Genomic DNA, 26,905 nt, shown 5'->3' with positions numbered 1-26,905 from the left:
AACTTTCTTTCAATTAGTGTTTATCTGATATAGCTTTTTTCGTCCTTTCAATTTATCTATATCATTATGTTTGAAGTGAAATTCTATAACAACGTATAGCTGGGTCATGTTCTTTAACCCAATCCAACAACCTCCATTTTTTTAATTAGGTGCTTAGAAAATTTATATTTAGTAAGTGTTGATACGGTTGGATTTAGGTGTATTATTTTATTACAGATTTTCTGTTTGTTTGCTATCCTTTTTTTCCTTCAGTTTTTCCTTTCCTGGCTTCTTTTAGATTATTTCAATGTTTTTACCATTCCATGTTAATTTATCTATTTTTTTTTTTTTTGACTATACCTCTTTGCACAACTTTTATAGTTACTGCTATAGGGATTACAATAAAACTGAAAAAACCAAACCCATTGCTGTCAAGTCGATTCCAACTCATAGTGACCCTATATCTACATACCTAACTTTTGGTCACACTTAGAGTTAGTAGTTTGTGACTTCAAGTGAAATATAGAAATCTTGCAATGATACAAGTTCCTTTGTCCTCCACTCTTTAAGTTGCACTTTTCATTTGTATTATATCTAGATATACTGAGAACACAATCAGAAAATATAACTTTTGCTTTTAGTGAAATACAAAAATATATGAATTTGCATGTCATATTTGCATAGGGATCTTGCTAATATTTTCTGTGTTTTTCCAATTTTATTTTATATGCTACTTAAGGGAGCACCTTGAAGTGCTTTTCTCTTAAAGATTTATCCAGAACTTGCACCAAGTTTGTGCAACTCTGAGCTAAAATTAGAAATAGAGCTCATTATCAAGGAAGTGTTTTCTCTGGACAGAGCTGGATTTGACTCTAATCAATTATATTTTGACATTAAAGGGTAGAAAATTAAGTATTTTTTCTTGAACCAAAGCAGAATGTAGAATTAAAAACTAGAGATATTCATAGAGATATTTTATGATCAAAGCAGAATTTTTAATTTTTTTTTATTTTTTGAAACATGAGGGTTTACAGTATCCAAACCAACAGCTTCAGGGTTGTCTAAATGGGAGGTGTTATCTGGAAATGGAAAGGGAACTGTTTCATTTTCCAATAAATGGTAGGTATTTGGGAAAGAGCAAATGAAAGCTAAACTTTCCAGGTTTGGAGTTAAGGATTGTAGAGTTCATATCATACATTGTTTAGATCCAGCCACGAAAATGATCACATTTGTAAAGCATCTTTCATTCTAATAAAAAAATCAAAGTAATTTTATGCACATGATTTTGTTTACCTCTGCCACATTCCATTTGAAAATATTGCCCACACTTCCCATTAGATGTTCTGGGCCCGGAGCAGGGAAGTGGTGAGTCTGTGCAGCATGCAATGAGGGTACCAATCTCCCTCTGCAACTTTGGTCCTTCCCCGGGGTGTGCAGTCATTTGCTAGGAATGTACAGCTATGAAGGTGACTGCTTCTCTCGGATGTTTGGTGATGTAAGCCTGAAACCAAGGAGGACGAAAGCAATTAAACTTCACCTTGATTCAACTATAGGTGGGCCATAAAGGTTGCAGTCGGGCTTGGTAGCAGCTTCCTTCAATGAGAAGGAAACATTTGCTCTTGGAGTCTGTGGGGAAACAGCCTAATGTAAAAGTTAGTCAGGGTACTTTGCCCTCTCATCTGCCTATCCAGTACCTGACCATTCTAGAACTGTCTTCTGTTCCATGAAACCTTTCCACGTACCCACCCCATCCATGGTGTAGCCTCTCCACCTGCTCAATTCATGCGGCAGCCTTAGTTTTTCTTTCATGTGACTATTACCCTGGAATGGATTTTAATTTCTGTTAAAACCAGGGCCGTGTCTTTGTTTCCCCAGTGCAACTTACCCAGAGTGCGTTAAGTTGGAGAAAGATTCAGTTGATAAGAGTAATTAAGAGCATGGGCTCAGTCTGTCTGGGTTCAATTCCCAACTCTACTATTTCCTAGCCAGGTGACTAGGGGAAAGTTACTTAATAATGCTATGTCTCAGTTCCCCCACCATAAAAAATTGTGATATAACACTACTTGGGGATATAGAACTACTAGTTAAGGCATGTCAAGTGCTTAGATTTTTTTTAAAAAAAATTATTGTGACAAAAAATGTATAGCACAAAATTTGCCATTTTAACCTAGCACAGAAAGTGTAATAGACTGAATTGTGTTCCCCAAAAATATGTGCCAACTTGGTGAGGCCATGATTCCCAGCATTGTGTGGTTGTCCTCCATTTTGTCATTTTCCTACATGTTATAAATCATAATCTCTGCCTGCAGTTAAAGAAGATTAGAATGGGATGTATCACTCTTGCTTAGGTCCCATCCCTGATCCAATGTAAAGGGAGCTTCCCTGGGGTGTGGTCTGCACCACCTTTCATCTTACAAGGATAAAAGGAAAGGGAAGCAAGCAGAGTGCTGGGGACCTCATACCACCGAGAAAGCAGCATCAGGAGCAGAGACACAGGGTCCCTGCGCCTGAGAAGCTCCTCGATTGGGGGAAGATTGAGGACAAGGACCTTCCCCCAGAACCGACAGAGAGAGAAAGCCTTCCCCTGGACCTGGCACCCTGAATTTGGACTTCTAGCTTACTAGACTGTGAGAAAATAAATTTCTCTTTGTTCAAGCCATCCATTGGTAGTATTTCTGTTAATAGCAGCACTAGTTAACCAAGACTGAAAGCTAGGCAATGAAAAAAAGAAGAATCGATGCATTTGAATTGTGGCATTGGTGAAGAATACTGGATATACGGTAAACTGCCAAAAGAACAAACAAATCAGTCTTAGAAGAAATACAACCAGTGTACTCCTTATAAGCAAGGATGGTGAGACTTTGACTTACTTTCTCTGGACACATTATCAGAAAAGACCAGTTGCTAGAAAAGGACATCATGTTTGCTAAAGAAGAGCTCTAGTCAGCAAAAATGGAGGAAACCTTCAATGAGATGAATTGACACAATAACCACACCAATGGACTCAAACATAATGATGATCACCAAGATGGACTGGGCAATTTTTTTTCTGTTATACATAATGTTCCCATAAGTCAGAGCTGACTCAATGGCAACTAACAACAGCAAAGCATTTTTTCTTGGTACTAAAGTACTGTTATTTATTTTTCTTACTAACTAAGTGGTTAATTTTTTTCCCTATAAAGCTATGAAATAAACATATAATTTATTATATTTGTAAGTAAAGCAGGGCAGAGCACAAAGAGGATATTAATTCAAGAAAAGGAAAAGAAAACAAAGAAGTTGACCAGATTCCAGACACAAAAGTCGTAGTACCTATTTTTAAAAGAAAGAAAGGGTGGGCATGTAAATCTGTACAACCACCTTGGAAAACTGTTGGGTGGTATTTACTCAGGAAGAGCATTCACATCCTCTGTGGCCCAGCAGTTCTACTCCTGAGCGTATATCTGTGAAGGTAAATCAAATATCCACCTTTTTATTTCTTTCTTCAGCTCTGACATCAGCTGCCCCCCATGCAGCACTTCCTTCTCTGTCCCTGGCCACCCAGAGACAGGTCTGATCTCACAAGTTAAAAGGATACTGTCCTTCAGACTGCCAAATAGGCAGATACCAGCTGCGAGTCTGGGTGTCTATACACCTTTACTTCTGACCTGCTGGCTATAAATTCTGGGCTTCCCTCTACTCCTTCAGGATGCCAGGCACAAGCTTGGGAGTCCCCCTGGGCTCCCACACGTCTAACCTGCTGATTATAAACTCAGGGGATTTCCTCTAACCAAAACCAAAACCAAGCTCGTCTCCATTGAGTCTATTCCGACTCATAGAGACCCTATAGGGCAGAGTAGAATTGCCCCATAGGGTTTCCAAGGCTGCAATGGTTAACACTCAGCTGCTCACCAAAAAAAGTCAGCAGTTCCAACCCACCAGCCAGTTCTCTGGAGAAAGATGTGGCAGTCTGCTTCCGTAAAGATTTACAGTCTTGGAAACCCAGTGGGGCAGTTCTACTCTGCTATATAGGGCCCGTATGAGTCGGAATCAACTTAAAAGCGGTGGGTTTGGTTTTTTGGGAATCTTTATTGGAGCTGACTGTCACATCTTTCTCCCGTAGAGCAGCTGGCAGTTTTGAAAACTTGACCTTTTGGTTAGCAGCCGAGCACTTAACCACAGCACTAGCAGGGCTTCTTGATTTCCCTCTACCCCCTTGATTTCCAGCTGCAAGCTGGGGCTCTCCTGAGCTCCCTCATTTCTGACCTGCTGACTTCTACTACTCCTTTGTGTTTGATAATTCGCTAGAATGACTCAGAACTCATGGAAAGCATTATACTTAGAATTATGGCTTTATTATAACAAAAAAAGGACCCAAATTAAGAGACGCAAAGGGCAAGGTCTGGGAGGGTTTCCAGCACAGAGCTTCCATGTCCCAAAGGGTGTGCTACCATCTCACGTGCATGGATCTTCAGCATCCAGAGCTTTTATTGGAGGTCCCACTACATCATGCAAATTCCAGCCACTCTTCCCTGAGGCCAGTAAATATCACGAGGTGATCATGAAGTGGGTGTTTCTGGCCTGGCCAGCCCCTACCCCAGGGCCACCTCAACATTTCACCTAGCCTGTTAGTTATCTGTGGTCTGAAGTCCTTCTTGAAGATACTTAAATTCCAAGGTTTTTTTTAGAGATTATATCTCAGGATCTGAGGGCAAAGACTAAACTCTTTAATGTTTAGTTAATATAAATGCCACAAAACCCAACAGAAAAGAGTTCATGTGTTTACCAAATGATGCTGATAGGTTATTGTTGTTGTTACTTCGGAAACCCTGGTGGCACAGTGGTTAAGTGCTACAGCTGCTAACCAAAAGGGCAGCAGTTCAAATCCACCAGGAGTTCCTTGGAAACTCTATGGGGCAGCTCTACTCTGTCCTATGAGTTGGAATCGACTTGATGGCAACAGGTTTGGTTTTCAGTTTTTTGGTTGTTAGTTGTTGTCCAGTTAATTCTGACTCATGGTCACCCCATGTGTGCAGAGTAGAACTTCTCCACAGGGCTTTCAAAACTGTGATCTTTCAGAAGCAGATCACCAGGCCTATCTTCCAGGGTGCATCGGGGTGGGTTTGAACCGCCAACCTTTTGGCTAGTAGTGGAGTGCTTAATTGTTTATGCCACTCAGAGACTCCATTTGATTGATACATAGATAAAATGTTTATAGCCCCAGTATCCATACCACAGGAGTCCTGGTGGCTCGGTGATTAAAGCGATCAATCGGCTGCTGATCGAAAGGTTGGCTGATCAAAACCACCAGTAGCTCCACAGGAGAAAGATGTGGCATCTGCTTCTGTAGAGATTTACAGCCTTGGAAACCCTGTGGGTTTGCCGTGAGTCAGAATTAACTCTATGGCTGTGGTTTTTTGGATCCATATCACATAAGGTCCATCAACAGAAGCGGATAAATAAATTGTGGCAATGAAAATGGATGGTCTCCAACTACACACATCTGAATGGATGAACCTCACAAACACAATGGTGAGCAAAGAAGCCAGTTACCAGGGTACTGTATATATATGTAAGATTCCATGCAAAACTAATCTGTGCTGTTGGAAGTCAGGATAATAGTTACCCTGGGGAGGGGACGTAGCTAAACATTTTGTTTCTTCAGCTGGTTACATGGGTGGGCTCAACTTCTGAACATTCATTGAACTGTACACATCATAAATGTATGCACTTCTCTGTGTACCATACTTCACTAAAAAGAAAAAAGAGAGAAAAGAACAGAAATGAGGGGAAAGAAGAGGAGAGGGGAGGGGGGAGAATAAGAAGGAAAGGGGAAGCAAGCAAACACATAAGGCTGAATAAAAGACACGGATACTTGGCTCTGGCTGCACCTGACCCCGTTGCCTGACGTGCTGGTTACCAGCTTCTCCTGCCCCACCCCTCTGCCATGCCCTACTCCATTTGTTCAGCGCTAGGATAGCAAATGCCCTGTTTTCGGGGTCCTTTCCGTCCCTCCCCTGTACCCCTCAGCTACCCCCCCATCTGGAGCATCTCTAAGGGAAGAAGGGGCTTTTCAAGTGGGTAACGCTGGTAGTAGAGTAACTTGGAGAGGCTGATGCTTTACTAAAAAAAACAGAAGACGGTAAAGCCATCCCCTCTCTTCTCTCCTCCTCCCCTCGTGCCCCCTCTGCCACCCCCTTGGCCTTGGTGGCCGTCTGGGGATCCGCTCAGTCGGCGCCTCCTGTCCTAGCCGGTCTCTGGGCGGGGGCGGAGGCCAAGGAGGCCGGCACTCCCGGGGCGCAGCGCCCCGCCGCCCGGGCTGACCCCGCCCCCGGCCACCGTCTATTTTGGGCGCGTTGGCTGCGGCCGCGGGATCTCTGACAGGCGCGGATCCTGTGACACCGTGACACCTCCCGGCAGCCTGGCACTTGTTGCTCCCAGGACCTGCTGCCACCCCTGAACCCGACTTTACCCCTTGCCCCCTTTCCCCTCCTGGCTTTTTTTTTTTTTTTTCTTGTGATTACCTGGGGCATTCATCTCTCAGCCACCGCTGTCCCTGGCTTGAGAAATAGATAATTAAAAAAAAAAAAAAAAATTAAACACAGCTCTGAAGAGGGGCCTCGCTGGGCAGGAACAGGAGTGCAGAGCGCTGGCCTGGGCGTCGCAGAGGTGGTGCCTCCCAGGCCCGGGACGGTGGTCCTGGGCGTAGACAGCATGACGGACTCGGTGACGGCTAACGGGGACGACAGGGACCCCGAGATCGAGCTCTTCGTGAAGGTAGGTCGACGTCCCGGAGCCCAGCGCGCACCTGCCGCGCCTCCAGCCGGCTCACGTGTCCTGGGCGCAGACAGCGCTGGGACTCCGTACCCTCCCCAGGGACGGCAGCACAGGACCCTCGCGGTCCCCTAGGTGCCCTTTCCACAACCCAGCGCCTCGCCTCCGGGCTCCCGGGACAAATGGACTCAGGTGCAATTCGGCAGGTGGCTGTCTTCTTGAAGACTCGGCGGGCAGTTTGTCAAACCCGCTGCCGGACGGGTTCAGAGCCCGGGCTGAGCGCGCTTCTGGCTTGTCCTGAAGGGCATCTCCCGGTGTAGGGAGATGGCAAGAGCCTGCGCCCGTGACTCTTTTTTCTAAAATGGGGCGGGGAGAGAGGGAGTAGGAGAGAAGGAAACATTATTGATATAATTAAGTTGTGCAAACAAAAAATAACATACTTCTTAAAATTCTCTTTTACTTAGAGCTAAAATAAAAGCAATGGAAAACATAGGTATTTTCTTGCTTTGTGGCCTGCGAAGCAGAAAACGAACACCTCTTCCCTGATGTTATTGTCAAAAGTCTAAGTAGGCAGTGTAGTATCAGGAAATGCTGTGGGTTCGGTAATAAGGAAAAGCTCCCGGTCAGCCCGGGGCAGACTGGGATGCAGGGGTACAGTGCAAAATTAAATCGCCTTACTGCCTGTGCAGAAACGGGCTAGCGTCAAAGCTCCTGTACTTCATTTGTGACCTGCGGGAGGGAGGATGGAGGCCAGAGGCAGCGTTTCCAGTCCGCTGGTGTAATGAGAAAGAAACATTTGATCAGTCCTCAGAGTCGACACCGCAGAAGCCTGGAAACCTGAGGCCTCAGGAGCGTTGCCTCCAGGACTGAGCAGAGAGAGTGGCCAGGACTTGGGGGATGGGGACTCAGCAGGCTGCCCGTATGTCAAGACCTTTCAAAAATCGGGGGAAAAAAGGCCCTTAGAGTGCAAAGTTTTCCTAGAAATATACAGGTAAGTGAGATGGGAAGAGTCCTTGGTGTCTGCCAGGGGCCTTCTGGCTGAATTTAAAATGCACATATACTCTGGAATGGAGAAGACTTCGTTTTGTGAAAAGGGGCCCTATCTATCAGCTAATTAAATAATTAGAGATTTTTGCAGAAGTTGTTAAGTTCTAGACAAACCTTGATAACAACCTTTTGGTCTTTGATATATTTTGACTCCTAACAACATAATATCAGTTGTGACTTATTTTACACTTAAGAAGTGACCCATCCCGGTTGGCCCAGCCTTCCGTCTGCGAAACTTCTTCTAATGCGTTGTACATCCTTTGTATTTAGTTTTCAAAATTATCCATAAAAATCATGCTGGTAATTTACTGACACTTATGCTCCTCAGGCTGTTTAGTTACCTCTGTTGCTTTCGTGTGATTACCGGGACCTCTCAGGGCAGGATTTCCAGGTAGTCTGGCAGACACAGTCGTATCTCTCTGAGTCTGTGTCCTGTGGCTGAGCTGGGCAGTGCTGGACCATAGGGCAGTCAGGAGGTGCCCTTAACCCCCACGTCCAGGCCTGCAGTCTAGGGAGTGAATAAGGGAAGCTTTAAAAAAGCGATGAGCCTTGCTGCTCTCCTTGAAGAAAGCTATTCTAGGACCTCACTCAGATCCCCTGGGAGTAGGTAGTTTCAGGGTGTCAGGTTCCTGAAAGATATTTGAAACACAAATTGGCCCTTTAGAGCCAAAGGAGCTCTTGGCCCCACCACTAGGCGTGGAGGCCAATTCTATCTGCACCTTTGCAATTTTGCGTTGGCAGCTTTGGAGGCTTTCTCCATTTATACAAAAAGCTCACTGCACAGTCCCCAGTGCCCCCAAAGAATTCTAAAATGCCTGTGTTGTGATTTGTTTTTCCCTAAAGGAAAGCAATCCATGAGAGCCAGGCAGGCCTTCACGGTTAGCTCAAAAACCAAAGTGATGGGAAGAACAAAACATCAGGTAGGAAAGCTATTTTGATTCCGTCTCTCCTCTCTGAACTTCTGGTGGGTTGTCATCACAGGGACAAGTAAAGGCTGGAAATATTGTGAAATGAAGACACTGACCAGGCCTCGGACTGTTTCATAGCAGGGAAGCGACGTCCTGATTTACAGATTCAGGCTTTTCCAAAGTTTGAAGTTTCTCAAACCTATATGATTCCCATAAAGAGAAAGTCCTTCTTGTAGAAAGTGTCAGTTAACCGAGGTGCGATTTGTAGGGCAGGGCGAGTGAGTTTCTATGAAGCCACCCAGAGTGGGCCCCAGCCAGTTACAGTCACTATTGCTGGTCATCTTCAGCACCCCATGGAGGGGACCCTTACCCCCACCACAACCTGTCCACCTGGCCCCTGTCTGCCATCCTAAACCTCAGTTGCCCAGGGAGTTTCAAGGACATTCACTTCTCTCCTACGTCAATTGGTAATCATTATCTATTACTACTACTAATAATAAATGGCCACATTTTAGAATTTGTGGAGCTCATATACCTCATTTGATACTCATCATCCTTGTTCACGAGCCTTGGTTCACTCGTGTGAAAATGGAGAAAATAAATAATCCTGGCTAACAGTGGTATCCTGAGCCTTAGTGTAGTGAAAGCCCTTCGTAAAGAATGGCAGTTTGCTCTCGTTGTGTAATGACCCAGGGAAATCAACATGATGAGTAGTCCCGTTTTATGATTGGACAACACATGCGCTCAGCAAGCGTGTGTGAAATGCCCAGAGGTAGACAGCAAATAAAAGGAGCCCTGGTGGCACAATGGTTAAAATGCTTGGCTGCTAACCTAGAGATTACTGGTTCAAACCCAACCAGCCACTCTGTGGGAGAAAAGACCTGGCAATCTGCTTCTGTAAAGATTTACAGAAGCCTAGGAAATTCTATGGTGCAATTCTACTGTGCCCTAGGGTCGCTATGAGGCAGAATTAACAACACACAACAACAGACACAGCAAATAAGATTCTGACCACTCCTCAAATCTAACATTTTAAACTCTAAATTTCTTGCTTTTTCCTAAATACCCATTTGCTGGGCCTTGTATTTTATTGGCACTCTGGTGGTGCAGTGGCTAAGAGCTCAGGCTGCTAACCAAAATAATGGCAGTTCGAATCCACCAGCCACTCCGTGGAGACTCTATGGGGCAGTTCTACTCTGTCCTATAGGGTTGCTATGAGTCAGAATAGACTTGATGGCAACGGGTTGGCTTTGTACCTTGTTTTGCCAATTTAGGCTCTCAAATACCATCCAAGATGATAATTATTTATAATTTTCTAATCTGATGTGTCAATAACGAGCTTTCCCAGAGACTGTCACCCTGCCCTGCTCTGCACTCCAAGTCTTTCCCTCCCAAAGAACATCTACATTCTAATGAAGACTTTTAAGAGATCAATTTTTAGTTTCTTTAATGATAATAAGAAGTGTTAGATTAGATCACTCTGATTCCACTGTTCTGTGATACGGTGGATGGGAGTGGAGGGGGGCAGAGATTTGGAGAAAAGGGAATTGAGTTCAAGTCTTGCCTCTGCCTCTAATTAATGACTCTGAACAAATTATTTAACTTCTATGAGCCTCCTCTTAAAACAAGAAGAAGGCTATAAACTGAAAGACCACATAATTTATTACCTAAGCCAAGATACTTTGAGAGTAAAAGGGGGTGCTCCCAATGATTAGACTGGAGTACCGGGCTTTGTTTACGGGAAATCAGGATGTGGAGCCACTCTAGTTATGAAAATAGTCATCACAGACTTGCTGTGAGGAGTCCACGGGGACATATAAGTGAAGAAAAAAGTGAAAGCACTTTGTAAATTGAAAATGGCTGTAAACACACTGACTTCAAAAATGATATGAGATCCGTAGCAGATAGAACCTTCCTGGATCTGCATGTCCCTGATATGCTTTAGGGAACAAAGGCCTGGCTCCTCCCTCACTTGGGATATTTTGAGAATAAATGAGATCATATGCAGTTTGGACTTTGATCAGGAAGGGAGGACAACAGGCTAGAGCATTGATAATGGTGGGGAGTGTAGCTTATTCAAAGAAAAAAGAACAAAGAAGTAAAGCAAAACAGAAAGTGATTTGGAAAGACAAGCACAGAATGTGCTGGACGTATTAGGTAAGGTATTCCTCCCATCTATATAGCCTTCTCCACCCCAGTTCCATTGCTAGGCTCCAGATGTAGAAATCTACAAAAGCAAAGTGACTATGACAGGCAAATTAGTAACAAATATCTCTTGGGCCAGAGGCAAGGGTTTCAAGAGAAACCAGTGGTTTCCATGAAGATGGCTACATATTCAAATATTCAAATCAGCTGTGAAGATTTTAAAAACTCCTGATGCCAGGCTGCTTCCCTGGTCAATTACATCATAGTCTCCATAGGTGGGACACAGACACATTGTTTTACCTCTGCCCCTGGGTGATCTCAGCGTGCAGCTATGGTGGAGAGCCACTGAGTCATAATCAGAGGCGAGTCCAATAGCGGGCAGCTCCTGCCATGGCTAAAGTGGGCAGCCTGTCTATTACTAAATAGACGATAGGCTGTCAAGTTGATTCCAACTCACGGTGACCCTATGTGTGTCAGAGTAGAATTGTGACTCATAGAGTTTTCGTGGCTGATTTTTCTGAAGGAGATCACCAGGGCTTTCTTCCAAGGCACTTCTGGGTGGCCTCGAACCTCCAACCTTTTGGCGAGCAGCCGGAGGCATTAACCATTTGCGCCACCCAGGGACGCCCGGTGGCCTCTCTACTGCAGATTAATTTCCAGACCTTCCAAAGGCTCTAGGACAACCTGGTCAGGACTACTGTTGATAGAGGACTTGCATCCATTCAGTGCTCAGTTAATAGATGCTGATGGACTAAAACTGTATCCAAGGGACTCCAGAACAGTCAGCGTGTGGCATCCCTCTAGTCAAATAATCATCAATTCTGTGTCGGGAAAATAAAGTAGAGCCTGGCAGATTGTCCAGTGGAAATGACTGGTGATTTCATTTGCTGAGTAACCTGAAAGGCTTTGACAATAGTTAAGGGCACAAGTCAAGTCATGATGACCTGTGGTGTGATCATCTGACTTCTAGTCACAAATGGGATTGAATCTTATGATGTTCTCTATCATTCCCCAAGCTGCCCACTTGGCTGCCTGGCCATCTCGGGCAGCTCACCTAAGCATGGGCTCATTAGACTTTTGAAATTCCCTTCATCACATGAAGCCACTGTGTTTTTCTTTTCCACTAGCTCCAGGTTTTAGTCTGCCGTAAATAATCCAACGTACAATTTCATCTGCGCTGATAGGCCAGTCAGTACTTCCTTCCCTGGTAACGCATTCCTGGGAGTCCTGGTGTCAGAAGGTCAAATGACACATATTCCAGGGGCCTTGCAGGACAGTGGGAGTGATGGCTTTGGCTTTGCAGATGCTAAAGTTCTCTCTCCTGATGTCAGCTCCTATCTTCTGATTGATTTGTGTTGCTTCTCTATGTGTCAGCCCTCCCCATCCAGAGGAAGAGTTCCTCAATTTAGAGAGCCAGTGGGGTCAAAAGTTTTCATTGCTGGTTTCCTTTGAGTCATCAGGTACTGGGCCCGTGTTAGTGGTGGCAGGACGCATGGTGAAAAAGGTGGCCTTGCATGTTAGGCAGTCCTGCCTTACTAGCTGTGTGGTCTAGGACAGGCTGCTTGACCCCTCTGGGCCATAGTCCTTTTACCAGTGCAATACTGATAACAGCAGTACATATTTCATAGGGTTGGTGTGAGCATAGAATGAGCTGTGTACAAATCTAGGGTATAAGTAAGGCCTCCTCTGTAGGCCCCACGTAGCCCAGTTATAAGCCCAAGCTCTTGGACTTCCCTCCCTTGATGTGCCCAAGACTCAGAGACACATGTCTGCTCCTGCCTCATGGCTGGAACCAGGACTCAGACTATGTGGACCCAGAGAACAGTGCTACCCTCACTGAAGCTGAATACCTCTGACTAGGCTGCCGCTCCATGAAGCTGGAGGCCGCCAGAGGCCACTGTCTTAAACAATGTGGTTGTGCTTGACAGCAGGGCTGGTCAAGATCTCTGACCCTTCTGTTGAGTTCTTCAAAGCTCAGGGAAAGTGGATTCCTCCTGACAGTGCTCCTGCATCCAAGGGAGCTTCCCGGTAGCTGTTCTTTAAGCCCTCTGGGATGGCTGGACTGGGATGCCTCATCCGCTGCCCTTTCAACCCCGTGAAAGAGTTATTTCAGGGGCTTCATTCCGTTTCCTGTCACTGGGCTCTGGTCAGGACCTCCCAGGCTCACTTGAAAGATGCCTATACCTTTGACCCTAGGGCACTGAGGTCTAGGTCCTTTGGCTTCAAGAGGATCCCTGGGCTCTCTATACAAAATTTTCCACCAATCCCCCAGCAACCTTCCAGTTCTGCAGAGCAATAATTGCTTTCACAGAGAATACACACTCACATATATTATCTATCTGGACTGTTGGGAAAGAATCTAGTACATAATATATTCTCAACATATTGTATCTTTTAAAACTGTTATGCAGGAGACATCCTCAGTTATCTTCATCATCAAAGACAGAGGCTAGAAATACCCTATGGAGCTCAGTTCTACTCTGTAACACATGGGTTACCATGGGTTGGAATCGACTCCATGGCAACAGGTTAAGGTGGATAAGTATGGGTTTCCTGAAGATGTGCACTATAACAGGGCTTGCTTCACTCAGGGCATCCTAGATCTGACACTGCTTGCATTCTGAGGGGTCAGCTCTAACTTTAGGGGAAATTTCTCTGCCCCTTGCCTGAGTGAAAACCTGCCTCAGAAGTTTTTGTTTTCCTTAAGGGACTCTCTTAGTTCTGAGACGTGAAATTCTTTAAGGATAAATGAAGTAGATATTCTGCCATCAGAAATGAAATGAATTCTTCCTTGAAAAAAAAGAAAGACAGTTGTTAACCCCTGGAAGTACTCTTTAGCATGGCTAGTGTGGCCAGATTCTTTGAATTATATTTATTGTAGCATTCAGTGGTGCACAATGGCTAGGCCAATGGTTCCTGGCTTTTGGAGCATGAAAAATTTACTGCAAAGCTTCTTTATCATGCACTTGCCCAGGGATTCAGATTCAGGTGGTCAGGGTAAGGCCCTGGTATCTGTATCCTTAAAAAGCTACCTAGGTGGTTCTGAGGCTCAACACAGACCTAGAACCACTAGCCCAGACCACAGGTAAATAAGGCTGAATTGTTCAGTGGGCATTAACAAGGGTAAAATGAAGTATGGTCCCCATGAAGCAAGCATTTTATAGGATGGAGGAAGTTGAGGCAAATAGGCTTATTAACATGAATTATCCCATACTGACCACAAATAAACATAAAAGGAGAGGATAGGAATGTTTTTGATCTTTCTTTTGTAATTTTTCTTTGTAATTTTTTTTACAATGTAGGAGTGACAAGTAATTTTAAAAGTGAAGCTTGAAAGAGTTATTAGTAAGATAAAGAACATAGGGAGTTAGGGGATTGAAGACAATCAGTCAATTAACCAATTAGCGAAAGTGCTTATGAAGCACCTCCTCTGTGCCAAGGCCTGTGAAAGGTGAAGTGGAGGGATCTAAGGAGAAGATGAGGTCCCGGTAGTCCAAGAGCTTGCATCTGGAGAGTGAAAATGCAAACAAGTTTCAGTTCAGTGCCACATGAGTGATGGGAATATAAATGAGAGCTACAGGTGAAGAGACCAGTGTGGCCTGAAGAGTTCTCCACGTCTAGTTGGAAGGGAGTTGGAATTTAAGTTGTGCCTTGAATAATACTCATGGGTTCACAGTGGTGACCAAGAGTGGGTAACCACATTAGGCCCGGTGATAGTATGAAAGTGAGGAAGTACAGGGCCTAGTGGTTGTATAAGGTTGGTATACAGAGGGACACAATTGGAAATAAGATAGGAAAAAAAGCAACAACAAAAGCACGCACACAGAGAGGGAGAGGAGGTCTTGAATGGCAGGCAAGTGGTTTCTGTTTGCTTATAATAGGGAGTAACCAGAAGTTTCTGCCCAGGGTAGGGGCTTGATGAAGTCTGTGTTTAGAAAAGTTCAGATGGTGGGTTGTGTAATATGGTGAGATCAGTGAACTCATGGACCCCCGGTCTGGCTCTGCCTCACACTGGTTGCATGGTTTTCCTTAAGATCATGTTTCTTTTTCTGTAAATGGGGTCAATAATCATAAAGGGATAGAATTTCAGGTTTGGGAAAACCTCTTAGAAGTTATCTACTGTGGCCCCCTCTTAGCAGTTAAATTCTCAGTCTAACATATTGAAATGCATGCTACATGGATTTAAGGAAGAGAAGTGAGATAAAATTTAAGGTGCTGCTGTTTTTGCTGTTGTTATTATGGTGTGTTTATTGTGACCACATTAGAATAAGGGGAGTCTTTTTTTGTTTTGAGGCAGAAGCCAATGAGGAAGGTACTCCAGTGGCCCTGTTAGGGAGTGATAGGAAGAGTACGAAAGGAAGATGATGTTGTGGCAGGAAGAGGATGCTGTGAAAGTACGCTGTGGGAGATGGATATGAATACAAAAATAGGTATGGGCCTTGGAAAAAGCTTGTGCAAACATATGGGGACACCAAAACTTAAGATTCAGTAGTTTTATGAGAAACTCGCCTCTGGAGAAATAAGTTTCCATATTTTGAATGGTAATATCATTGATGGGCTTGACAATTACTGTCTAAAATGTTGTTAGTAGATTGAGTTTAGATAAACTAATGGGGCTTAAGTTATAAGGTTCTTTTTAACTTTGAAATCTCATGAGTTGATGGAAATAGGTCCGTGAGGAAAGGAGTTGTTGTTGTTGTTAATAAAAATAATATTCTAGTTTTAGAAATGTTTCGCTTGAGGTGATGGCAAATCAGTCAAGTGCAGATATCCGCTAAAGTGCTGGAGAATCAGAAATGAGAAAAGAGGAAGGTTGGGGCCAGGCATATGGGTTTGGACTTATGCTTAGAGCTACAGGTGAAAAATAAGTTCCCTGGAGGAGGAAACGTAGAGAAGGAGTAAAGAAATAAGGACTATGCTTTAGGGAATGCCCATTGAGAGGGAGGAATGAGGCCCTAGAGGAGCTAGCAAAGGTGATAAGGAAGCAATCAATGAGGTAGAAAATAAATATACTGTCTCAGGAGAAGGTAATTGTGTGAATAGTGACTCAGAGGCAAGAAATGTCAGCATGTGCCCCAGAAGAACTAAGAGTTCTGCTTGGCTCTGGCACAAAGGGTTTGAAGGGGTGTCGGAAAGGAATGGAAATATTAGCTAGGGTTGGATCATGAGGCTCCTCTGAAGGCAAGCTGAGCAATCTGGACTTTTATTTATACAGTAGAAATTGAATGTGCTACTATATGCTTGTGGGACAATTATATTTTAAAAGAGATTGAAGTGGTTAATTATCTGAAGATGGTGTGCCTGTCCCTGTTGCACTGAGGAGAGAGAGATTTTGAAGTGGGAGGTCTTTGCAGTGTGTCTGTGATTACCCACAGGACTTTGATGTGTAGGAGTAGGTGCTGGTTACCTTATACCCTTTGTCAACCTCTGTGGACTCTAAGGTGATGTTTTTCACTTCTGTTTATCATTATTATATAGTTAAGGGAGAAAGTAACAGACTAGAAAAATAACACAAAAGGTGGAGGTGGGAAGGGTGTATGCAGTAAATGAAATCCAACTGGGAACCCATTACGTAGAATGAAGAGGACTTGAAAACTATGTTCCAGTGACACTTTCTTTAAAATCCAATTGGGGAGGTTGTCATGGCAACAGGTACAGTTTTTTGATTCAACCCAAGGCTCCTCTCCCCTCAGTGCACTCCTCCGCTTCCTAAGGCAGACAGCGGGCATATTGGAAGCAGAGACCCAGTAAACACAGCAGGTGTGTCTAGGGGTAGCCGGAGGGGGTGGGAATCTCATCTGCTTTTTATTTATTTTCACATTTTGATTCTGTGGCATTTTGTAGCTATATCATAAAATACAGGATCCATAGGTCTTTGGAGTTCACCTCAGAAATCAAAAGAGACATATGTCTTTGGTTTTTATATTTTTATTTTTTTTATCACAAATACCTCTAATTTTTCCTGTAGAAGTAAGGGGTTCTAGGCAGGGCCTGATCACAGGACTCTGGGCAAGGGGAGCCATGTGGGGAAAGTGATGTGACCTCTCCTTATTCAGGTATTTCATGAGTAAAACAGGGATCTGATCCATATTGCAGGATTATTTTGGAGATCAAATAAGACAGGAAATATGAAGTACTTTTGTAAACTAAAGTTTTCACTGTTCAGATGTACAGTACTGTATTGGTCAGTAGAAACCAACTGCTGAAACACCAGCCCATCAACTTGTTCACATAATCACTCAATGCTGGTGTTTGGTGAGTAGCCTTGCCATCTCGGGCTCTTTCTACCTTGTAGCTCTGCTACCCCTTAGGTTCACTGTCAAGTCCTTATTCAGCACAGGGGGAAACCAAGGGTGGAGGATCACAGCAGGGGTTTGTGTGGTAGCTGTCTACCTACCCATTGCCGTCAAGTTGATTTTGCCTCACAGTGACCCTGTAGGACAGAGTAGAACTGTCTCATATGGTTTCCAAGGAGTGTCTGGTGGGTTCGAACTGCCTACCTTTATGGTTAGCAGCTGTAACTCTTAACCATTATGCCACCAGGGTTTCTGTGGCAGATGCCTGGATGTGGGCAGATCACTTCCACCCACTTTCCATATTCCTGAACTCAGTCATGTGGCTATTCCTATCTGCAAAGGAGCATGGGAAGTGCCATCTAGCTATGTTCCTAGGAAAAAAAAGAAGCAGATTTGGTGAACAAGCCAATCTTACCCATGGAAATTGTTATTTATTTCCTAGTTACCTACCACTACATTGTCTCATCAACCTCTAATATGGTATCTGCCTGCAACCTCTCACCTCTAGTCCAGCATGTTTAATACCATTATCTTAGTCTTCCTAGAATACCCTCGTTACCACAGCCACTCCCCTACCTGTTAGACCAAGTTCAAACTCCTCAAACTGTTATTGAAGACAGTCCAACTAGGCTCACACCCCTTTCCCAACCTTATTTCCCATACTTCCTTAAAATATTATTGATGCACTTTTATAAAGTTTCTGAAACATTTTTTTAATCTATTATCTGGTTCTATCTTTACAAGGTCTTTGTGGGGAAGAACAAGATGACTTGTCAGGGACTGAATATTGTGTTCTTCTCTACAAGCTTGGGAGGAACCCAAGATCCTGAGCACATTCCACCAGAACCAGGTTTCCCAGCCTTGCATGGTCATAAGAACCACTGGGACACTTGCCAAATTCCAGCCAATTATGAATCAGAGTCTTTAGGGGAAGGAGTCCCAGACATCTGTAATTTTAACAAGTGTCTAGTTGACTCTGATGCATAGTCCAGTTAAGGGAGCACTGCCTTTAGCCTCACCAAGGGCTATGGAGAGTCCTGAACCCAAAGACCTGAGTCTAATGGTGGAAATTTAAAGCGCTGTTATAGCACATGGGAGAGAAATGTGGGGAGTGGAGCACCCCATATACATAGTTTTCCTGTCATCCTAAATATTGACCCTTGACCTGGGAGTCTGCTCTGCAGACTACAAAGTTATAATAACAACAGCCATGGGCTTACTTTTTTGCACAGCTGCTCATCCCGATCCCCCAAATATAATGTGCTTGAAGTGGAAATGTTGGGACAGAGACTGAGGGGATGGTAGGGAGAAAAGGTGAGAGAGACAAGGGGGAACCGAAGTGACTTATGAAGTAGGAAAACTGTGGTCTTTGAACCAGTTCTCGTTCTCCACTCCTCTTTGGTCCTGTGAGATTCTTTGCATTTTCAGAAGTCAGAGAATCAGTTCAGAAACCAAATACTAATGGTGGCTATGCTCCAGTTTGGTTCTGAGTGCCTTCTACATCGACTCCTTTAATTCTGTGGGGTAAGTCCTGTTATTACCCCCAATTTACAGTTGAGGAATCTCAGAGAGATTGAGTTACCTGACCAAGGCCACAGAGCTGAGATATAGTGGAACCTGGCTTCAAATCCAGGCCTTGGCATCAGGACCTGTACTTTCTACTGCCTTACTTCACCCAAACCCTCAGCTTTATGAAGAGAAGGTACTGAGTGGTGAAGCAGGAGGCTTTTTTTTTTTTTTTTAAATAATGGCTAGCTAGAGAAGGATGATCAAGGTTTTGCCTTTCCTTAAGTCTCCATAGGTCACAATGAATAGCCCAAGGTCAAGGCCAGATCTCTACACTTAAGGAAACTAGGCAACTACCATAAAGGGTGAATTAGAGCTGCTTAAAGACCCTTCTGTTCCCAAACCACCTTCCCACTTTTCTGTCGTGTGTGCCATTTGATCAACTTCTTTGGTTTAAGGAATTTCCCCCCAGAGATCCTTTTTAAAATTTAAGTATGTTACTCTGAATGGGCTATATATGAATACCCAGTAGCCCCAGCTGACACATTAGCTGGGCCTTCTTAATCAGGTCGATAGGCAGAGGGAAGAGGAACAGAAGGACAGGGTAGAGAGAGACCGGGAGTCCTGCATACCGATGGAGCACTGCATGTACTGCGTTGGATGTCTGTCAGAGCAGGGAGTAAATGGGGTACCGGATGTGCAATATGGGGGTGGCTACCAAAGGCAGGCTTTGACCCTTTGCCAATTTGCCATTGGTCCGACCAACTCAGTCAGGATTCCAGGGTAAGCTTTATCTTTGGAAAGATAAAGCCATTGATTCGGGGGCCTATCTACAGAAAATAATGCCTATGGCAATTAGTTTTAATTTGCTGAATTAGTTTTAAGTTGCTGAATGATGTCTCACAGCTGGCGATGGAAACATCGGTGGCCAATAGAGACTATTCATTAGCTCCTCTCCTGAAGGGAAGCCCAGGGCACACGCCCTACCTGCCATGCCTTAGTTACTCCTCTGCCTCAACTTGAAAGAAATTTATGTTTATCTCACTCAGCTTTTACTCCGTTACTAAGATTTAGGCCCTTACAGATATATGGTAAAATCCCACAATTAAAAAAATATGCGTATACACACACACACACACACACACACACACATATCTATAAGTATGTATGTGTATATAATTGTATGTAAGTTATATGAATGCATATACAATTTTCCAGGGCACTACAAAGGTGAAAAACAATAATAAATTAAAAGAATAAAAAGAAAAATGTTATTCATGAAATTCAGTGCATTTCACTGACGCCTGACAAGATACTAACAGGTTCCAAGGACCTGAAGGTGCTTTTCCTAATGGAATATCAAAGTCCAGAGAGGTTAAACTGTTATTATTGCCACACAGCAAACAGGGTTGAGAATAGAGCCATTGGCTGCAGTTCATTCCATTGCGACCCAACCTCGAGAGTTGGCCCTTTCTGAATCATTCTGAGAGACACCTGACAGGGCCAAAGGTAGCAAGACCATGGAAGGCATTACAACACATACAATTTGTTGAGCATCTACTATTGTGCACTAGACGATGAGCTAGGCCGTCTATTTAATTCAGTATCACTAATCCTTTACAGTGATACCCTGAAGTAGGTATCACTGTGAGTGTTACAGATGAGAAATCCATGGTTAGGAAAGGTTAAGTTTTGTGCTCAGGGTCCCATGGGAAGTGGCAGAGTTGGAATTCAAACCCAGGGCTGACTGACTCCAAAACCACGTATTTTAATGTACATTAATATTTAAAAATAGTTAAATTAAAGTCAGAGGGGCTTGAAATACAGCTTTCCACATATCAACTGTTTATCGAGGCTGCCAGGTGCCAGACTCTGCGCCCAGTGAGGAAATAAGGCAGTGCATAAGGCAGCCGCAGTCTGGGCCCTGGAAGAACTTGCAACTTGGGAGTGGAGAGAGAAGGGAGCAACTGGAAATGCAGTAGGCCTGTAACCCAGCGCAAGCATGGGGCTATGAGAGCTCACAACAAGGGACCTGGTATTGGGAAGGCATTAAGTGGAATTTTGCAGCACAGGCAAGGGAGGACCTGGGGTTCAATTAAGGGGTGGAGCATGAGGGGAGAATCCCAGTTAAGCTCAGGCAGAGAAGAGGGAGAAAGTCAACTACCCCCATCCACCCAAAATTGTTGCCAAAGCAGATTCTAGAAGGAGAAAGTGGTGATGAAGGGATCCTGAGTTCTCCACCCCCATCAGGACCCAGGACCCTCTCTTGACATCTTCTACCCAGCTCCAGGAGAGCAAGGACGCCACTAGGGAAAACCCATGGACTATTCCCCTTCTGGCCTCTCCCTCTCTTTGGGTCATCCTAAATGACGCTATGAAGCTTATCAAGGCCTATTGCTTTGCAAAAATATTTCTCAATCTGTGTGCCAAGAATTACTCTACCAAGGGCGAGGCACCTTTCATTCCAGGGTGGGCGATAAACAGCTCTAAGTGGGAATTGCCTGGTTGGTTAACACTTTTAAGTGAAGCATTACCTCTCGGTGTGTAATCAGACATCACTAAAAGAGGGAAAAGGACTAGTTACCAGATGCTCAGAGTTTTGACAAAGGGCTCGTGATGTGGAGGAAGGATGGTCATAAGGGACCACAATAAGGAGCTGGAAAAAGAGGCCCAGGATGGAAGATGAAGGTCAACATGCCATGGCTGTTCTCACAGAGCTTGGCACTGATTTCCTTCAGTTGGGTTCAGATAAATAGGACTTGCCTAGTGCAGATGGTTACCCTGAAGTCACAGATCACAGATGGATCCCCTCCTCGTGACTGGCTGGTTCCAACAAAGGAGTGTGTGTGCTACCATTTTATTATTGTTTCATTGAACACATGTATTTTTTCTCATGAGAGTTGAGGTCCTAGTCTGAAACACCTACATCCATATATTGTTCGGAGAACACCATTACTCAACAAATGATATTATTGCTATGTAAATCCATATATATCTTTGTGTGTGTTCCATATTCACTAAATATTTGCTGAATAAGAATAACACAGGGAAGTTCAGAAAACCTGAATTTTGGTTCTGCTTCCTGCTATTCTGTTATTTTGGACTGGTCACTTGGGTTTCTTCATCTCTAAAGTAAAGGGATTGGATGAATTGACATCTGAGGTCCCTTCTAGCTCTAAAAGTTAGTTCTTTGATTCTGCTGTTTCCTGAGCACTGTGCTCTCCTGTGGGAGGCTCCAAAACAATTCTGCCCATAAGGAGTTTACAATCTACTTGGTGAGGGGAACTTGGAGCTTTCATAACCTAGGTCGGGGGTCAGCAAATTTTTTTCTGTAAAGGACCACATGGTAAAAATTTTAGAATTCGTAGGCTGTACAGTCTGTTTTACAACTACTCAGCTCTGCCGTTGGAGCATGAAAGCAGCCCTAGACATTTCATAAACAAATGGGCATGACCATGTTCCAAAAAAACATTATTTATAAAAATAAGTGGCAGGCTGATTCCTGGCCTGGGTGCCCAACCCACAGGGAATTGAACTGAATGTGGTGTGGTGCCCAGAGCTGTGCACTTGGCCTTCACTATAATTGGTGATGAGGTTGGAGAAGCTGCCTTCAGTGGAGGCAGCTCCATTCCTCTGTTGCAGGTCAATCCACCAAGCATTGAGGTCTGGTGGCCCAGGCACTGAGTTGTAAGACGAAGCATTCTAAATTTCTTGGAGCATGTTCCTGTGTGAATCCAAGTTATTAGGATTCCTATTCTGCCCATGATGAAACATTCACAGAGTCTGAGGCTCAAGACTTTATTGGCTGCCACAGAGCCAGGACCATGAAAAGGTTTTCAGTGGTCATGGAACTCAGGTTCTGGTGGGGAGAGTTACACATGGACAGAACTCTTTCCCTGCTTTCACCACACTTTTTCCTACTATCCTTGCACTTGGGGTGTTGTCCTGTCAAATGATCCTCTTGATGTTTACTGTTTGGCCTGGCTCCCGCTAAGCCATGTGCTGCTGACACATGCTGCTTCCCTGGGCAGCGCCCTGACATACGTGTGCTGGGAAATGGCCACCTGGCAGTGGGAAGGTGCAACCGGGCCTACCCAGGGGTGTTGCCAGGTGAAAAAGTGGCATATTTTCCTTATTTCCAACCCAATTTTGTACACTGACTGAAACAGGTAAGCCATTCAAACAGACAAGGCAATCTTTAATGCCTCAGAAAACTGTTCCAGAAGGCAGATTTCTCGAGAAAGAGAATGTTTCCTTATGAAGCCAAGCATTCCCAATGGTAAACACTCAAAGTAGTTTCTGCCCTTGACTTCCCTGTGACCTGGACTAGGACACTTGGCCTCTCTAGAGAATTTTTTCAACTACGAAATAGATGGAACCACAATCCTGGGCCTGCTGGATTCTGGTCTCAATTCAAATTGTGAAAATTCATGGAATCCACTTATGATCTTTGACTTTTGTTGACTGATTTTGGTTAACTTTAAGGTTAGCCAGTTTCATTGTGTATGTTGGTCTGTCTGCAGGCCTGGTTTTCTTATATTTAAGGCCTTCTTTTTCAGCCATCTCAGATGCCATGATATGACTGAAAATTGTTTTTTTCCTATGCCAACAAGTAATAATAAGAGGGCACTTTTGCTCATTATTTATATGTTCCTTATCTGTGGGGTATTCTTACCGGTTTATATATTGACTTACATATCGGACACTTGTTCCAATTCATCACTGCTTGGCACCATTTGAACATCCTTCCTATGGGCCCAGCTTCTTCAAAATGGAAGTCAGGAACTGGCTTTCCAGCCCAATTCCTTTCCTGCTTAAATTAGCTAGAGTGAGCTCTGTGATTTGTAACTAAGAACCCAGATTGGTATTTCTTTTAAGAAAAATTGTAAAACAGAACCTTCTTTGAAGTCTTATAGGTCTCATGACATTAATTATAATACCTAGTTTGAGCACCTAGAATGTCCTAGGAGGATATTTAACGTCCAATGTTTATTTTATAATCCCAATAAATTCTATAAGATGATCTTAATAGGTATTGATAAAAATGTATCCTGAGATAGGACATAGGGCTTTTTATGAGCACTGAATCATCTGTCTCATGGCACTAGTGTAGGGGAAGCTGAGGTAAAGGTATACCACACTGTGAGTTCTTTCTCACCCTTCCCCGTCTCCTCAAGTGCAGCCAAAGTGAAACCTGTTCACCAAGTGAAATCAAGTTACAGTATTTTCTGAGAGCCTTCTTCAAGGGAAAAGAATGATGGTAATAACTGCTAACATTTATTAAATGCTTACTGTGTGCATTCTAACTGCTTTACTTATATTTATCATTTATTCCCCATAATAACTCTGTGTATTAAGTACTCTTATTAGTATTCCCATTATATAGATGAGGAAACTGAGGCACCTATGGCTTAAGTGGCTTGTCTAAGGTCACAAAGCTAATGTTGTTTTGTTGTCATTTGCCATTGGCCCTGACTCATGGGAACCTTAAGTACAACAGAACAAAATGTCACCTGGTCCTGTGTCATTTTCATGATCATCGTTACATTTGAGTCCATTGTTGCCTTGCAACCTGAAGGACTGGTCTTCCAGCACTTTATTGGACAATGTTCTGTTGTTATCCACAGGGTTTTCATTGGCTGATTTTTGGAAGTAGATTTCCAGGCCTTTTTTCCTGGTCTTAGTCCAAAAGCTCTGCTGAAACCTGTCACCATGGGTGACCCTGATGGTGTTTGAAATGCTGGTGGTATAGCTTCCAGCATCACAGCGACACTCAAGCCACCACAGTATGAAAAAATGACAGATGGGTGATGGACACAGCTTATAAGTACTCCTAACCTGTCACTTCCCTAAAGGAGTGACCAAAGAGGCCAGTGCCATCTGCCTGGTGAATGGGGCTGAAGGGACAGTCTTTTTTTAAAATTGTGCTTTAGGTGAAACTTTACAGAGCAAATTAGTTTCTCATTCAACAATTCATACACAAGTTGTTTTGTAGCATTGGTTGCAATCCCCATGGTGTGTCAACACTCTCCCTTTCCACACCCTAATTCCGTGTTTCCATCCATCCATTTTTCCTGTCCCTTCCTGCCTTCTCGTCATTGCTTTTGGGCAGGTGTTGCCCTTTTGGTCTTGTATACATGATTGAACTAAGAAGCATGTTCTTCACGTGTGTCATTGTCGGTTTTATATGCCTGTCTAATCTTCGGCTGAAGAGTGAACTTTGGGAGTGGCTTCAGCTCTGACTTCCAAGGGTGTTCAGGGGCCATAATCTCAGGGATTCTTCTAGTCTCTTTCAGATCAGTAAGTCTGCTCTTTTTTTTGTGAATTTGAATTTTGTTCTAAGTTTTTCTTCTGCTCCGTCTAGGACCCTCTGTTGTGATCCCTGTTGCAGTGGTGGTAGCCAGGCACCATCCAGTTGTTCTGGTGTCATGCTGGTGAAGGCTGTGATAGTTGTGGTCCATTCATCCTTTGGACTAATGTGTCTTTGGTTTTCTTCATTCTCCTTTGCTCTGAACGGTCTGGGATCAGTAGAAGTATCTTAGATGGCCGCTCACAAACTTTTAAGACCTCAACAGTGCTCATCAAAGTGGAATGTAGAACATTTTCTTTATAAACTTTGTTATGCCAATTGACCTAGATGACTCCCATGAACATGGTCCCCAGCTTTCAGCATCAGTAACTCAGTCCCTCAGGGTGTTTGGATGTGTCTATGAAGCTTCTATGAGTTTGCCTTGGTCAAGTCGTGCTGACTTCCCCAGTGTTGTATACTATCTTTCCCTTCACCAAGATTAACACTTGACTACTATCTAGTTAGTGATTTCCCCTCCCCAGTCATCCCCTCTCTTGTAGCTGGCCAAGATAGTTTCTTTCTGTGTATAAACCTTTTCTTGGGTTTTTAGAATAGTGGTCTCATACAGTATTTGTCCTTTTGTGATTGACTTATTTCACTCAGCGTAATGCCCTCCACATTCATCCATGTTGTGAGATGCTTGGCAGATTTATCGTTGTTCTTTATTGTTGAGTATGTACTGTAATTTGTTTATCCATTCATCTGTTGATGGGCACTTAGGTTGTTTCCATCTTTCTGCTATTATGAATAAGGCTGCAATGAACATGAGTGCGCATATGTCTATTTGTGTAGTGGCTCTTATTTCTCTAGCATATATTCCTAGGAGTGGGATTGCTGGGTCATATGCTATTTCTATTTCTAGCTTTTTAAGCAAGTGTCATATCATTTTCCATAGTGGTTGTACCATTTTACATTCCCACCAGCAATGCATAAGAGTTCCAACCTGTCCACAACCTTTCCAACGCTTGTTATTTCCTGTTTTTTTGATTAATGCCAGTAATGTTGGGGTGAGATAGTATCTTAATGTTGTTTTTATTTCATTTCTCTAATGGCTAATGATTGCAAGGATTTCCTCCTGTGTCTGTTAGCCACACGGATATCTTCTTTAGTGACGTGTCTGTTCATATCCCTCGCCCATTTTTAAATTGGAATATCTGTCTTTCTGTTGTTGAGGCGTCAGCTATGTTGTAGCCAAAAATTTTTTCCCAGTCTATAGGTTCTCTTTTTACTCTTTTGGTGAAGTCTTTTGATGAGCATTAAGTGTTTGATTTTTAGGAGCTCCTAGTTTATCTTCTGGTGCTTGTGCATTGTTAGTTATGGTTTGTATCCTATTTATGGCATATATTAGGGCCCCTAGCATTGTTCCTATTTTTTCTTCTGTAATCTTTATAGTTTTAGGTTTTATGTTTAGGTCTTCGATCCATTTTGAGTTAGTTTTTGTGTATGGTGTGAGATATGGGTCCTGTTTCATTTTTTTACAGATGGACATCCAGTTTTGCCAGCACCATTTGTTAAAGAAAGTCTTTTTCCCATTTAGTGGACTTTGGCCATTTGTCGAAGATCAGCTGACCATAGGTAAATGGGTTTAGGTCTGGATTCTCAATTCTATTCCATTGGTCTCTGTGTCTATTGTTGTACCGGTACCAGGCTGTTTTGACTACCTTGGCTGTATAGCAGGTTTTGAGGTCAGGTAGTATGAGGCCTCCTACTTTGTTCTACTTTTTCAATAATACCTTACTTATCTGAGGCCTCTTTCCTTGCCATGTAAAGTTAGTGATTAGCTTTTCCATCTCATTAAAGAATGCTGTTGGTATTTGGATCAGGATTTCATTATGTGTGTAGATTGCTTTGGGTAGAATTGACATTTTTGCAATGTTGAGTCTCTCCATGAGCATGGTATATTTTTCCATTTAGGTAGG

The 26,905-nt window shown here is 43.5% G+C and overlaps 1 protein-coding gene and 1 pseudogene across 3 annotated transcripts in view; one reads left to right on the top strand and one right to left on the bottom strand.

The window, feature by feature from the left end:
- Positions 1–628: 628 nt before the first annotated feature.
- LOC126057805 (uncharacterized) lies at positions 629–725 on the bottom strand (annotated as a pseudogene).
- Positions 726–6,274: 5,549 nt separating this feature from the next.
- Positions 6,275–26,905, top strand: part of CLIC5 (chloride intracellular channel 5) — a 128,967-nt gene continuing 108,336 nt past the window's right edge. The window contains exons 1-2 of one of the 3 annotated variants that reach the window (XM_049893536.1): positions 6,275–6,738; positions 8,626–8,702. In XM_049893536.1, coding sequence (XP_049749493.1) covers positions 8,637–8,702 — 66 coding nt within the window. In that variant the 5' untranslated portion in view covers positions 6,275–6,738; positions 8,626–8,636. Of the gene's footprint in view, positions 6,739–7,589; positions 7,727–8,625; positions 8,703–26,905 lie in introns of those variants that run through there. The other 2 variants (XM_049893539.1, XM_049893543.1) reach the window with 2 other exon arrangements.

This window comes from Elephas maximus, chromosome 1 (assembly GCF_024166365.1).
Source record: "Elephas maximus indicus isolate mEleMax1 chromosome 1, mEleMax1 primary haplotype, whole genome shotgun sequence".
Lineage (NCBI taxonomy): Eukaryota > Metazoa > Chordata > Mammalia > Proboscidea > Elephantidae > Elephas > Elephas maximus.
Note: the sequence above shows the minus strand (reverse complement) of the source record. Positions and strands in the feature narration are given on the sequence as shown.